Source organism: Aquarana catesbeiana, linkage group LG08 (assembly GCF_042186555.1).
Source record: "Aquarana catesbeiana isolate 2022-GZ linkage group LG08, ASM4218655v1, whole genome shotgun sequence".
Taxonomy (NCBI): Eukaryota; Metazoa; Chordata; class Amphibia; order Anura; family Ranidae; genus Aquarana; species Aquarana catesbeiana.
Genome location: NC_133331.1, coordinates 76,757,757 through 76,773,249, shown reverse-complemented (window position 1 = coordinate 76,773,249; position 15,493 = coordinate 76,757,757). Strand labels below are relative to the sequence as shown.

The 15,493-nt window shown below is 45.2% G+C and overlaps 1 protein-coding gene across 1 annotated transcript in view; it reads right to left on the bottom strand.

Moving 5' to 3' along the window:
* LOC141105857 (alpha-2-macroglobulin-like protein 1) overlaps positions 1-15,493 on the bottom strand; it is a 295,295-nt gene that overhangs the window by 227,754 nt on the left and 52,048 nt on the right. Inside the window, exons 9-10 of the mRNA XM_073596002.1 lie at positions 12,651-12,765; positions 8,666-8,772 (exon numbers count right to left, since the gene is read on the bottom strand). Of these exons, the coding sequence (XP_073452103.1) occupies positions 8,666-8,772; positions 12,651-12,765 (222 nt within the window). The remainder of the gene's footprint in view (positions 1-8,665; positions 8,773-12,650; positions 12,766-15,493) is intronic.

Here is a 15,493-nt window from a genome sequence, read left to right as displayed (position 1 = left end):
TTATTGCCGTGCCATCTACAGGAGGAAGTGACACTGGCAGAGGCATTGCTAGACTTGTAAAAGACCTGTAGCACCTTTGGGCACCCCAGATGGAGTAGTAATGAGGCACATGCTTCTGTGAATAGTGGGTGTGACTGAACTGCACATGGCAATGTGCAAAGGGTGGCATCTGTGTCTCTTCATGGAATCTAAGAAAAGGATTTTATGGTAAATCCAAAAATCCAATTTTCATTCACTGAGGGACACAGGTATCTTTTACCTTCAGGACAGCCGAAAGCAGATCGCATCAGCCATAATGGGCTGTATTGGCCAGCATTGTCCAATGCAATCACAACACATAGACAAGGCAATTAGCTTACATTGCATTATTTAAGTTCACATAAATGTGCTGCACTTGAGTGCACTAAAAAAAAGTAGGACAGGTATTGTCCATTTTTTATTGAGTGTCGCAACACATTACAATACCTCACAATGAGCTGTTTGATTAGTGTTCAAGTGCTAGATCATCTTTTCAGAAAAAAATGATATAAGGTGAACACTGTACACCTTCCGGACCCCCCGTCTCTGCTGTACTTTCCTCCATGAATGCTGAGCTGTCAGTGCCCACACAGCCTGTGTAGCAGTCAGGGAATTTGAAATCCCTGCTCTTCGTCCTCTTCTTTCTGCAGCACTTCCTGGATGGATCAGAGCGATTCTCATTGGTCAGTAGTGGCATAGAGCATCACTCTGATCCGTCCCAGAAGCTCCACTGAAAGAAGTATGGGTATTTTAAATCCCCTGACCTTTACACAGGCTATGTGGGCACTGACAGCTCAGCAACCATGGAGGTAAGTAAAGCAAGGACTGGGGGTGGGGAAGGTGTATGGTGTTTACCTTTTCATTTCTTCTGAAAAAATGTTGCCTACCTGACTTAGTGCTAGAGCAGGATGTACCTGGGGACTGGGACCTGGGGCAGCATGCAGTGAAGCCCAACACTCCTGTGAGTGGGTCCCTGGTGAATACAGGCTGACTATTAGGCCGGCCAGGATGGCTTCCCCTGCCAGGATAATACTATGGCTCGGCTGTCAACACTGTCTGTAGCAGGAAAGAAATTCTCTGTGTGTGGCCTGCCTTAGAATCTACATCCATGGGGACCCGTGGGACCATACTCATATGTTGACAAGTCATGATCCAACTCGTTCCAGTGTGATCCTGATCTAGTTCCCCGGTTGCACTTCCAGCAGTGTAATCTAATGTGGCCCTGCTCTGCAGATCTAGCTCAAGTACGCTTTTCACTTCCTAAGTCGGCTGCCCTTTCTGGGCTATCTTTTATAGTGTAGCTGGAGGGTCCTCAACAGCATAATCACCATCCTGACGTGCAGGAGAGGGTGAGAAATGTGCTTGTGGCTTCGGTGGTCAGACTCACCGAATAACTAGGTGATTTGGATCTCAAAGTCTTGCATGACCATAGTATAAAATAGCCTCTCTCAACACAGAGGAACCCTTAAAATACTGTAATGCTCCTTACACTTGTGGTCATTGGAAAGAATTACTCCCTTAGATATAGCTAAAAAGATAATTGGTATCAGTGAGAACTTATTTGCAAAGTAGAAATTGCTCATTGTAGAAGGAAACCCTAGCAACCTCTGGAGAAACCCCAGGGTTCCATGGAATCCTGGTTGAGAAACCCTGGTATAAATCTTATCAGAAAGGGCATAGGATCCAACTACTCCCTGATAGAGCTAGAGGATGGGATAGGGCAATATGATATTAAGCTGCAGACGTTAGCACCAGCACTGCAAGCAGCCCTGGAGCTGTTAAAGTGTTATATAAAGGCACCAGAAACAGCATGACCGTCCTTTCTGCATCCAGAATCACACATGTTGTGACCATGTGTGGGTCAGATGGCTGTAGGTGACCAAAGTCACTGTACAGTAGGTGGGCAGCAAGAATGGATCAAAGTTCCATGTGTGCAAGAGCAGCAGCAGCAGAGAGATGTTTCCTTAACACTGTATGGGGGAAAAGAGAATGCAATGTGAATGGACAGCACTCCACCCAGCAGATGATATCAGTGCTCATTCCCTCAGAATTACCCCCTCTGCAGTAGAACCTGCAGGAATGGGGAAGAATAGTGTCCAGCGATGTAAATGAGGTTGATTCCGGTACTCAGTCTGACCAACATATTCACTAAATAATTCTTCAGAGCCAGGGAAAACACTGTGGCAATGTCAGTGGCTCTGGAACTGAAAAGTGCTCCACAGCTAACATTTACCAAAATGAAGTCTGGGATGTGTTTATTCAGGAAAACCCAATGTCCAAAGGTCACTTATAGGCTATGCCTGCAACTTCCAGTCTAGCGGGGTCAGGAAGCAGTACTCCAGAAGCAAGACTTAAGATAACAATTCTGAATAGCTGCAATCAAAGAAAAAAAAAATCTAGCAGTGATGTAGAGAAAAGTCTTGACTGAAAAGAATTTGAAGAATAAAAAACTGCAAAAAATAAGTCAGTGTTTAAAACAGCAGAGCTGAAGAAGAGATGTCCATCCTCCCAAGACATAAGCGACAACATGGGGAATGCTGGTGGTATGTCAGAAACCATGAACCAGACCGAGACAGAAGTACAGTAAAATCGCACTTGTTTATTCATAAAAATAAAAAGGTAAATAGAGTAAGCGTAGTCAAAACATAGCCAGAGTCCAGTAGCCGGATCGGGTAGTCAGCCAAGCCAGAGTCCAGTAAACAGATTGGGTAATCAGCCAAGCCAGAGTTCAGTAACCAGATCGGATAATCAGCCAGGCCAGAAGTCAGGGATCCAAGTAGAGGAACAGCAAGCAGGATAAGGAGCCAGAAGGGATGTCAGCAAAGCCAAACTTTAAACAGGAACGCAGGAGATGGTTTCTTGTGATGTGACCAAGGTGAAGGCAGGAATTAAGTGAGCTGGAGATCATTAAGTAGGCAGGACTGATGAGCAGATCCACAACAGCTGGTTAACTGTGGAGAGAGATGAGAGCTTTCAATTAGCCGACAGCTGAGCGGCCAGCTCAGAAAAGGAAGGGCTAAGCCAGGCCTGACAGTACCCCCCCTCCTCAACGACCCATCCCCCTCGGAGGACCACTGGGCTCGAGGGGAAAACATCTATGGAAATCACGGAGGAGGGCAGGAGCATGTACGTCCGAGGATGAGACCCAGGAGCGTTCCCCGGACCGGAACCCTTCCAATGCACCAGGTACTGTATGCGCCCACGGAACCTACGGGTGTCAACAATGGAGGTAGGAGTACCTCATACTCCTCATGGTTCTCAACCTGTATAGGGTAAGGACGTGGCACAGAGGTGGTAAAGCGGTTGCAGACCAACAGTTTCAATAAGGAGACATGAAACACATTTGAGATGCGCATACTAGAAGGAAGGTCCAACACATAAGCCACTGGGTTAATCCTGCGAAGGATACGGAAAGGCCCAATAAACCGAGGTGCGAACTTCAGTGAGGGAACATGAAGTCGGAGGTTGTGAGATGACAGCCAGACCCTGTCCCCAACCTGGTAGGAAGGTGCAGCATGAGGTCAGCAAGGAGTCTGTACCTATCATTAGCATGATGCAAAGCCTCCTGGACTTGTGCCCAAGTGGAACGAAGACCACGGAGATGCTCCTCTAGCGTAGGGATACTCTGCGGAACAAACGAGTCAGGCAACATGGAAGGTTGGAGACCATAATTCGCCATAAACGGAGACAATCGGGAAGCAGAATTGATTGTGAGCAAACTCTGCCCACGGTAATAGGTCTGACCAGTTTTTGTGATGGTCAGAAATATAACAACGTAGGAATTGCTCCAAGGACTGATTGGCTCGTTCTGCGGCCCCATTAGACTGCGGGTGATACACAGAGGAGAAAGCAAGCTGAATTCCCAGCTGTGCACAAAAGCCTCGCCAGAACCGGGACACAAACTGACTACCCCTGTCCGAGACAATCACCTTGGGTAGCCCATGTAAGCGAAAGATCTCCCTAGCAAAAATGGAAGCCAGTTCCTTAGAAGTGGGCAACTTCTTAAGTGGAATACAATGACACATCTTTGAGAACCGGTCAATCACCATAAGGATAACTGTGTTGCCTTGGGAGTTGGGCAACTCCACAATGAAATCCATAGACAGGTGGGTCCAGGGCCTCTCTCCATTGGGTATGGGTTGTAGGAGGCCCACTGGAAGGTGTCGTGGAGTCTTACTCTGAGCACACACGGAATAGGCAGCTACGAAGGCAGTTACATCAGCACATAGACTAGGCCACCAGAATTATTGGGAAATGGCCCAAACAAGTTGAATTCTTACCAGGGTGGCCAGCTGCCTTGGGAGCACGGTAAGTCTGGAGCACGACAGTACGGAGACACTCTGGGACAAAGCAGCGGTCACAAGTTTTCTCAGGAGGAGCATTGACCTGAGCAGCAAGAATTTTGTCACCCAAAGGACAAGTAAGTCTGGTGAGAACTGTAGCCAGAATATGATAAGGAGGAATCATAGGAACCAGAACCGACTCCAACTTGGAAGTGGAGGAAAATTGTTGTGACAAGGCATCAGCCCTTACATTCTTAGTACCGGGTAAGAATGAGACAATGCAAATGAAACTTGACAAGAAAAGAGCCCATCGTGCCCTTCTGGGAGAGAGGCGTTTAGCCTCAGACAAGAATGTGAGATTCTTATGGTCAGCAAGAATGAGAACCGGCACAGTGGTACCTTCGAGGAGATGTCTCCATTCTTTAAGGGCTAAAATGATTGCCAACAGCTCTCTGTCACCAATCTTGTAATTGCATTCGGCAGGTGACAATTTCTTGGAAAAGTAGCCACACGGATGCATAGCACTCTCAGAGGTAGGACGTTGAGACAGAAGGACGCCAACACGAGTCTCAGAAGCATCAACCTCAAGGATAAAAAGGTAACGTAGGATCAGAATGTGTCAACACAGGAGCAGAAACAAAGGCAGCCTTGAGACTTTCAAAGGCCTTAATGGACTCCGGAGACCAACTCTGTGGGTTATCATTCTTTCTAGTCATATCGGTCAGGGGTTTGACCAGAGACAAGAATTTACGAATAAAGTTCCGATAATAGTTGGCAAAACCCAGGAAACACTGCAAAGGACATAACCCCATGGGTCGAGGCCACTGTAGGACTGCCGAAAGTTTCTCTGGGTCCATCGAAAAACCAGCAGTGGAAAAGCCCAGGAATTTAACCTGTTCCCGATGGAACTCACACTTCTCCAGTTTACAATAGAGATTGTTCTCTCTTAATTTCTGAAGCACATGACAGACATCTGTGTGGTGGCTCTCCAGGGACTTGGAAAACATGAGGATATCATTGAGATAAACCACCACACAACAAATCTTGGAGGACATCATTAATAAATTCCTGGAAAACTGCCGGGGCGTTACAAAGGCCAAAAGGCATTACGAGATACTCATAATGGCCTGTTCTGGTATTAAACACAGTTTTCCACTCATTGCCCTCCTTAATCCTCACGAGATTGTAAGCCCCTCTCAGATCAAGCTTAGTGAAAACTGTTGCTCCCTCGAGGCGGTCAAATAACTCTGTAATCAACGGGATCAGGTAGACATTCTTAATCATGAAACGATTGAGACCCCTATAATTAATACAAGGTCTCAGTTCACTGCTCTTCTTCTTCACAAAGAAGAAACCAGCACCAGCAGGAGACGAGGATTTGCAGATGAAACCCCGAGAACGTCTGCAACATACTCCTCCATGGCTTTATCCTCCAAGACCGACAAAGGGTAAACCCAGCCACGAGGGGGAGTGGCACCAGGTTGAAGGTCAATTGCGCAATCATACGGCCAGTGTGGAGGCAGACTACCGGCTTGACCTTTGTCAAAGACATAGCTAAAATCACGGTACTCCTCTGGCAGGCAGGAGAGTGAAGAGGTACACAGGACCTTGGCTACCTTCTGGAAGCATATTTCACTGCATTGTGGTGACCAGGAGAGAACCTCAGCACGGAGCCAATCAAAAGAGGGGTTGTGCCTCTGTAACCAAGGATAACCAATAACCAGCGGAAACTTAGGAGAGGAAATCACTTGGAATTTGATTATCTCATGGTGAAGAGCCCCTATTGCCATGGACAACGGAACCGTCTCATGAGTCACATGGGCAGGCTGTAGAGGTCTCCTGTTAAGAGCCTCAATGGCAAGAGAAGTGTCATGCAGCTGCAGTGGAATTGCATGCTTTGATACAAAGGCAGCATCTATGAACAGGCCTGCAGCCCCAAAGTTTATTAGAGCCTGTATCTCGATAGAAGACTTAGCCCAGGAAAAGGTGACCGAAACCAGGGGCTTATCCTTCTGGAAAACTGGGGACGACACACCACCTAAGGTCTGTCCATGACAGGACCTCAAGTTTCCGGTGTTCCCAGGATGGGTAGGACAAGACTTCAAAAAGTGACCTGCCTGGTCACATAGTTACATAGTTAGTCAGGTTGAAAAAAGACACAAGTCCATCCAGTTCAACCTTAAAAACAATAAATAAATAAAATTAAAAATATCGTACAATCCAATATACCCAATTTTATACCCTCAGTTGATCCAGAGGAAGGCAAAAAACCCCAGCAGAGCATGCTCCAATTTGCTACAGTAGGGGAAAAAATTCCTTCCTAATCCCCCAAGAGGCAATCGGATTTTCCCCGGATCAACTTTACCTATAAATGTTAGTACCCAGTTATATTATGTACATTAAGGAAAGTATCCAGGCCTTTCTTAAAGCAATCTACTGAACTGGCCAGAACCACCTCTGGAAGGAGTCTATTCCACATTTTCACAGCTCTTACTGTGAAGAAACCTTTCCGTATTTGGAGATGAAATCTCTTTTCCTCTAGACGTAAAGAGTGCCCCCGTGTCCTCTGGGTTGACCGTAAAGAGAATAACTCAACACCAAGTTCACTATATGGACCCCTTATATATTTGAACATGTTGATCATATCCCCCCTTATTCTCTTTTCAAGAGTGAATAAATTCAGTTCCTCTAATCTTTCCACAATAAAGGCACAATCTCTCCCTCCTCCTAAAGGCTCTCTCATCCGCAGAGAGACACGTGAAGCCCAAGTGCATGGGTTCATCTTCACTGACCCACCCGGAACCAGGAGGCATGGGAGGTGAGGGAGGCACGGGTGGGACTGCAAAGCTCGGAGGCAAACATACAGGAGGCTTACGCAAGCGCTCCTTAAAAGAAAGTCTTTCTCTGAGTCTAGAGTCAATGAGGATGGCAAATGAGATCAAGCTTTCCAGCTCAGTGGGTATATCTCGGGCTGCTATCTCATCCTTGATGGAATCTGAGAGACCATGAGAAAAAGCAGCCACGAGGGCCTCATTGTTCCAAGCAACCTATGCTGCCAGAGTACGGAACTCAATGGCGTAGTCGGCAACAGTTCTCCTACTCTGTTTGATGGACATGAGGCACTTTGCAGCAGAAGCGGAGCGTGTGGGAATGTCAAATACCCTTTTAAAGGAGGCCACAAACTCAGGGTAGCTCAAGACAACAGATTTTTGCGTCTCCCATAGAGGGTTAGCCCAGGCCGAGGCTCTCTCAGAAAGCAAAGATATTACAAACCTTACGTTGCTTCTGTCCATGGGAAACGCCTGGGGCAGCATCTCAAAGTATATCTCAACTTGGTTGAAAAACCCTCTGCATTGAACTGGATCACGCCCAAATCGCTGGGGAAGCGGGGCAGAACCAGACATACCTCTTATAGAGGTAATACTCAAGGCGTGTGCCTGCACAGAGACTGGCACAGCAGCAGGGACGGCCTGCAACTCAGGTTGTACCGGAGCAGCCACAGTGGGGGATTCCAGGTGAGCTGTGCGAATCAAGAGCATTTGTAACGCCATGGCAAACTGATTCATGCGGTGATCCAATCTGGAAAAAATATTACCAAGTGGACTGACTGTATCTTCTGAATTTATGGACTTTGCCTACTGTCAGAAACCATGAACCAGACCGAGATAGAAGTACAGTAAAATCACACTTGTTTATTAATAAAAATAAAAAGGTAAGTAGCGTAAGCATAGTCAAAACCTAGCCAGAGTCCAGTAACCGGATCGGGTAGTCAGCTAAGCCAGAGTTCAGTAACCAGATCGGGTAATCAGCCAGGCCAGAAGTCAGGGATCCAAGTAGAGGAACAGCAAGCAGGATAGGGAGCCAGAAGGGATGTCAGCAAAGCCAGACTTTAAACAGGAATGCAGGAGATGGTTTATTGTGATGTGACCAAGGCGAAGGCAGGAATGAAGTGAGCTGGAGATCTTTAAGTAGGTGGGACTGACGAGCAGATCCACAACAGCTGGTTAACTGTGGAGAGAGATGAGAGCTGCCAATTAACCAACAGCTGAGCGGCCAGCTCAGAAAAGGAAGGGCTGAGCCAGCCCTGACATGGTAGGAGGGTTATCATGGGCTGACCTACAGTTTTTGGTCTGCCAGTCTTATCCTCCTGTAGGTGGCAGTATAACCAAAAGGTTTAAGACTTTCTATGTCCCTTAATGAACGAGAAAATCTTGATTTAAAACTTAGGTCTGAAGGACCTTGTAAGGTTAGCATTTGGCGTGGTATAAAAAGTCACCCTTACTTTACAAATACTACTCTGAAAATACACTGGTACAAAACAAATTAAGTGGTAACATCTTGTCTAGGCATATAAACCACCATACCTTGACTGTTAGAGGAACTCCTTGCTGGTAAAATTCAATAACCTCAAAAAAATTCAAATACTCAAAAGTGCCCAGTCTGGAAATTACTACTAAATATTCTGTGTTCCCTGTAAGAAAGAACAAGAAATGATGATTGTCACAAGTAAATAAACTAAAAAGGATTTGGCTGGACATACTAATTAAGGCAAAACACACGTCTACAGAAGCATTAGACTTTCATGTGCTTATAAATTATATCACCAGGTAAAAGTACCAATTATCTAGACTGGACTGTAACCTGCAGACCTCTTATGTATGAACAACAAGGATCTGCCCAAGCATATGTACTGAAAATGATCCTATTAATCCCCTACTGGGCCTCAAAGTTTTTGAAACCAATACAGAGATTGCTTCCACCATTGCTTCCACCATGGACCACATTTGGCATCAAACCAACGTCACTGAACCATACCAAGGACAGCGTGGACCATAATCAGACAGACTTGTCCATATTTTATGACTTTGACACAATTGAACCTGACCATAGGCGTGCGCACGGGGGGTGCCTGGTGCGCCTGGGCACACCATAATCCCCTAACATACTTGTCTACACCTGGATGAGAGGGGCAGCAGGCGGCATATAGAACAACTCTGCATTTTCCGCCCTACAGCCATTGAATGCCTTTGGGAGGAAGAGGAGGAGAAGCGAGCATTCAGGGGCTGCATGGAGGAAAGTGCAGAGCATCGGTTGTTCTATATGCCGCCCCACTGCCCCTCTCATCTAGCCTGGTGCTCTATGTTTCCATCGACTACTGTACTAGAACTGCTGGCTCCGCCTCCCAGCTCCCCCTGACTCCTTCGTTCTAAGTAACTGCTGCAGGACCGCCCACCCAGCTTCTCCGCGGCTCCGCCCATTGAATTTACAGCAGCAGGCAGATGGGGGCATGGCATCCGGGAGACTGTAATAACCAGCTGATCCAGTAGGAAGAGTGGAGGAGGTCTCCACTGTGTGAGGAAACACGTGAAGCCTGGAGGGAGCCAGAGACACAGCAAGCATGGAGTACACACTGAGAGCAAGTGAGTGCCATGATCCCATCTATCCCCCCACCCAGCACTGCTACCGATCCCATCCATCCCCCCACCCAGCACTGCCACTGATCCCATCCATCCCCCTACCCAGCACTGCCACTGATCCCATCCATCCCCCCATCCAGCACTGCCACCGATCCCATCCATCCCCCCATCCAGCACTGCCACCGATCCCATCCATTCCCCCACCCAGCACTGCTACCGATCCCATCCATCCCCCCACCCAGCACTGCCACTGATCCCATCCATCCCCCTACCCAGCACTGCCACCGATCCCATCCATCCCCTCATCCAGCACTGCCACCGATCCCATCCATCCCCCCATCCAGCACTGTCACCGATCCCATCCATCCCCCCACCCAGCACTGCCCCGATCCCATCCATCCCCCACCCAGCACTGCCACTGATCCCATCCATCTGCTCATCCAGCACTGCCACCGATCCCATCCATCCCCCCACCCAGCACTGCCACCGATCCCATCCCCCACCACACTGCTGCCATGCCCCCCAGCTTTGACACTCATCCTATCTCCCCCACTCAGCACTGCCACTAATCCCATGCCCCCCAGCACTGCCACTCATCCTATCTCACCCACCAAGCACTGTCACCGATTCCACCCCTCCACCACTGCTGCCACTGATCTCATGCCCCTCAGCACTGCCACTCATTCCATCTCCCCCCAAGCATTGCTACTGATCCCCCCTTCCACTGCCACTCATCCCCCCCAGTACTGCCATGAATCCCCCCCACCACAACCCCCACCACTGCCAATGATCCCCCCCAACCTTGCCACTCATCCCATTCCCCCCAGTACTTCCAATGATCCCATTACCCCCCCACCACAACCACCATCAACACCACTGAGCCCATCAACTTTCCAACACTGCCCACTGATCCCCCCCCACCACTGCCACTCACCCTACCCTAGTACTGCCACTGATCCCATTACCCCCCACCTCAATTGCCACTGATCCCATTAACCCCCTTGCACTGCCACTGATCACCCCCCTTCTCCAGCACTGCCACTGGTCACCCCCTCTCCAGAACTGCCACTGATCATCCCCCCCCTCTCCAGCACTGCCACTGATCATCCCCACCACCACTGCCAACTGATCCCATCTCCCCCCTTTTTCACCCCCACTTTCTCCCTCTGACCAGCTCTGCAATAAGATGTAAAATGTATTGAAATATTAAAAATAGTTTTAACACATTTCAAAATGTTTGTTTACATTTATTTAAAAGTGTGTGTCTGTGTATATATATATATATATATATATATATATATATATATATATATATATATATATATATATACACCCATACACGTGGCTGCGCACGCCTATGAACCTGACCCAACCCCCAAACCTTTATGGCTCTAGACGCTTTTTCTAAGTATATGCGGCAAAAATCTGATTCTCTGTTCTTTGAGGAGAAATTAAATAATCCCTATAAGATTGGGGAGCCTTTGGGAGCCTTACTAAGGACCCATACAATGATGTAGAGAATCAATTGGTTTAAGGGATTATACCAGTACTGTGAGTGACCAAACTTAGGCTACCCATAAACATAAGACAGTGCTTGTAAACAGCAATATATTGTTTGTACAAGGAGCATTGCAAAATATAACAATCTTATCATCTATAAAAGGTAATATGTTCTTAAGATGCACATTTGAGAGTCCCTGGTGATATGAAAACAATTCTTTCAGGTATAATGTGAAAAGACTGTTCACAAATGAAAGGGCCAAAAAATCCTAGCTGTACAGTTCAAATTTTTCTGGCATGTTTTTTACAAACAATCTAGGATTTTTTTATTATTATTTGAAAGACCCATATCTTCAGACTACTAGAGATTTCCTTTCTCTTCCTGTTGCATCTCCAGGATAGGAGATCTCTTGAATTGAACACAAAGAGCAAAAAATAACCCAATAGGGTTTTAACCCACCCCTACTCTATCAAAAAAAACAAAAAAACTTTAAGAGGCTATATTTTGCTTAACCCCACAGACAGCTTAGGAAGCTGTTGTCATCCAAAACTAACCACAAACATTACAATCTCTGTACAATCTCACTGAGATTTGCCAAAACCTCTGTAGAGTTATGCCCCATACACACGGTCGGATTTTCCAACGGAAAATGTTCGATGGGAGCTTGTTGTCGGAAATTCCGACCGTGTGTAGGCTCCATCAGACATTTTCCATCTGAATTTCCGTCACACAAAATTTGAGATCTGGATCTCAAATTTTCCGTCAACAAAATCCGTTGTCCTAAATTACGATCGTGTGTACACAATTCCGATGCAAAGTTTCACGCATGCTCGGAATCAAGCAGAAGAGCCGCGCTGCCTATTGAACTTTTTCTTGGCTCATCGTATGAATTGTACGTCACTGTGTTCTTAGCGTTCGGAATTTCCCACAAGATTTGTGTGACCGTGTGTATGCAAGACAAGTTTGAGCCAACATCTGTTGAAAAAAATCCATGGATTTTGTTGTCGGAATGTCTGATCGTGTGTACAGAGCATATGGGCCTGTTTTCAACAACCCATTACATTTATACCAAATCAAAAAGGCAAAATCATACAGTTAAATGGAAACCTAAAATAAGTACAGTAATAACATATTTGGGTGGACTTTGACAAATGTGAGCATCAGCTAGCAAGGTAAAAGTCTCTGGGACACAGACAGGGATTTCTCTCCAAAGAAAATTGGAGTTGCATCTTTTGTTTCATCTTCCATCACATAGCCATACTGTAGATCAGTTGGCTTTATGTAACTATCATAGTGGGGGTGGAGCTAGGAACCTTGGGGGGTTGATAACTTTGTATTCATTAATATATGCAACTATTAAAGTAATAGAACATCTCTTCTTTTTGAACTCTGGAAGCATCAGCATTTTATAAATAAAGGTTTGATTCTCACCTGTAAGCTTCTCTGTCATTGAAGCCCTGACTTTTAAATGCTGCTCTGCATTTGTCTGAGAGATATTGAACAGACGTAGGTCATATGTCCTGGATACACAGCCTTTGTCATCAGTCTAAAAGAGAAGACATAAAAGTGTTGATTTATTTAAGTGTCAAAAGAATCTCATATTTTATCCAAACGTTTCAGTTATGTTAGACTAGGAGACATCTACCTCTGCTCAGTAGCAGCGAGATCAACTTGCTCAGTGTGCAGAAGCAACACAAGTACAGTTGACATTTTCCTTCATCAACCTCAACAAGGGTCTATATTATACCACATGATGACAGTTTTAGGCTATCCAAAGTGGACAGTTTGAAGATCTGAATGTCTAATGCCCCGTACACACGGTCGGACTTTGTTCGGACATTCCGACAACAAAATCCATGGATTTTTTCCGACGGATGTTGGCTCAAACTTGTCTTGCATACACACGGTCACACAAAGTTGTCGCAAAATACGATCGTTCTGAACGCGGTGACGTAAAACACGTACGTCGGGACTATAAACGGGGCAGTGGCCAATAGCTTTCATCTCTTTATTTATTCTGAGCATGGGTGGCACTTTGTCCGTCGGATTTGTGTACACACGATCGGAATTTCCGACAACGGATTTTGTTGTCGGAAAATTTTATCTCCTGCTCTCAAACTTTGTGTGTCGGAAAATCCGATGGAAAATGTCCGATGGAGCCCACACACGGTCGGAATTTCCGACAACACGCTCCGATCGGACATTTTCCATCAGAAAATCCGACCGTGTGTATGGGGCATTAGAATCTTTGTCACAAAAGTTTTCCATAAACACGCATGGGTGTAAATTCGCAGAGGAAAATTTGCCCTAATTGCCCAAAACAGATTAAGCAATATGAGCCCATATTTAGATTTATGAGCCTGTATTTAGATAGGGAGGTCTGTATTTGTAGCTTTTACACACCATTTGTGCACCCACATGTAAGTGCTTTGTAAAATGCATATAGTCTAAAGGAACCAGTTTCTAGAAAAAAGTCATGTGACTGGCCTCTTCTCATATCATGAAGTGCTCTCTGAAGTGTTATGCAGAAAACATGGTAAATGAGACTGCAGGCTCAAAACCGTGGCCTGTGTTTATCCACCCGTGGCCTGTGTTTCATAATGCAGTCCTAACTGTAATAACCCAAAGAGCAGCCCATTATATATCATCTCTTACTGCTGACAACTGAAATATGAAATCTCATTGAATCCCAGAGGTTACTACTAGTGATGGATGCAAATTGACATATCCCCACTCCGCAAACACTTCTCTCCAACCTCAGGACGTTTTCCACTACCAAATGGATCTCAACCAGCGTCAGTCTGCCCCAATCAGCTCTTTAGAGTGGGTTGCAGGAGTACTAACACTGGGAGACACTATGACAATTCATATTAAAATACATCTTCATAAAATTTCCACAACAGTATCTATTTACTTTGCGTAACATCATCTTCTATGAGTATTATATTGTGTGAAATATAATTCATTAGAGTGTATTTTTTCCCAAAAAATTGCAATAGAAAAACCGCTGTACAAATACTGTGACATAAAAAATTGCAAAACCCACAATTTTATTCTATAGGGCCTCTGCTAAAAAAATGTTTGGGGGTTCTAAGTAATTTTCTAGCAAAAGAATGTTGATTTTTACATGTACTGTATGCGAGTGTCAGAATTGGCCCGGTATGGAAGCTGTTAAGTTAAACCCTTATATATACTTTGTGAATAGACTGTGCTCAGGTGATACACAGAGATGAAACAAATCCTCCCACATAAGTTGTACCTGTTTACCTGCAGCTCTTCTCTAAAACCATTCAAAGTCTAGAATTTGTACAGCTTGTCTGAGCTTCCAGAAAGCAAGGGGTGGGGAGCTGAAGTTATATTCTACAGACCTCAGAGAGAGCTGATTGGAGAGAAGTGATACACCCCTTCACACAGCACAGACATCCCCCCGTCACATTTTTACCTCTTGGTGTCAGGAAAACTTGTCAGAAGTAACTCATGCAGACAGCAGAAGAATGAGGCAGGCAGCAGACAGAAATTACACTTAGTGCTCTGGACTGAGACAAGTATACACTATAGAGGTATAGAGGAATATGCTTTGTTCATAAATTATGTCTGATGTTTACAACTACTTTAAATGCAGTGCTACAGAATTTCGCTTAATTTGTATGTGCAATAAATGTTTTAAATTCTACATTGTTCCTTGGCTTACATAAAGATGTAATACCCCTATCTGAATAATTTTAACTTGTAAAAAAACTTTAGATATTGTTGCTGCAACATATGACCTAGCAGTAATGTGCTAGAACTGTGCAGTTGAAGTACTAACCCAATTCCAAATAATTTAGGGCACAGTGTAAAATCTACATAACAACAGAATGCAATGATTTGTGAATTGCATAAACCTATATTTCATTCACAATAGAAAACATTCAAATGTTTAAACTGAGAAAATGTACTATTTTAGGGGAAAAAAAAGTAATTTTGAAATGGATGGCAGCAACATGTCTCAAAAAAGTTGGGACAGGTCAACAAAAAAGCTGGCAAAGTAAGTAGTACTAACAAGGAAGAGCTGGAAGAACATTTTTCAACTAATTGGGTTAATTGGCAACAGGTCAGTAACATGATTGGGTATAAAAAGGCATCATAGAGAGTCAGAGTGTCTCAGGAGTAAAGATAGGCAGAGGTTCACCAATCTGTGAAAAGCTGCATCTAAAAATGGTTGAACAACTTAAGAATAGTATGTAAATGTATGTTAATGTTAATTGCAAAAACCTGTTGGAGGGGTCTTCCAT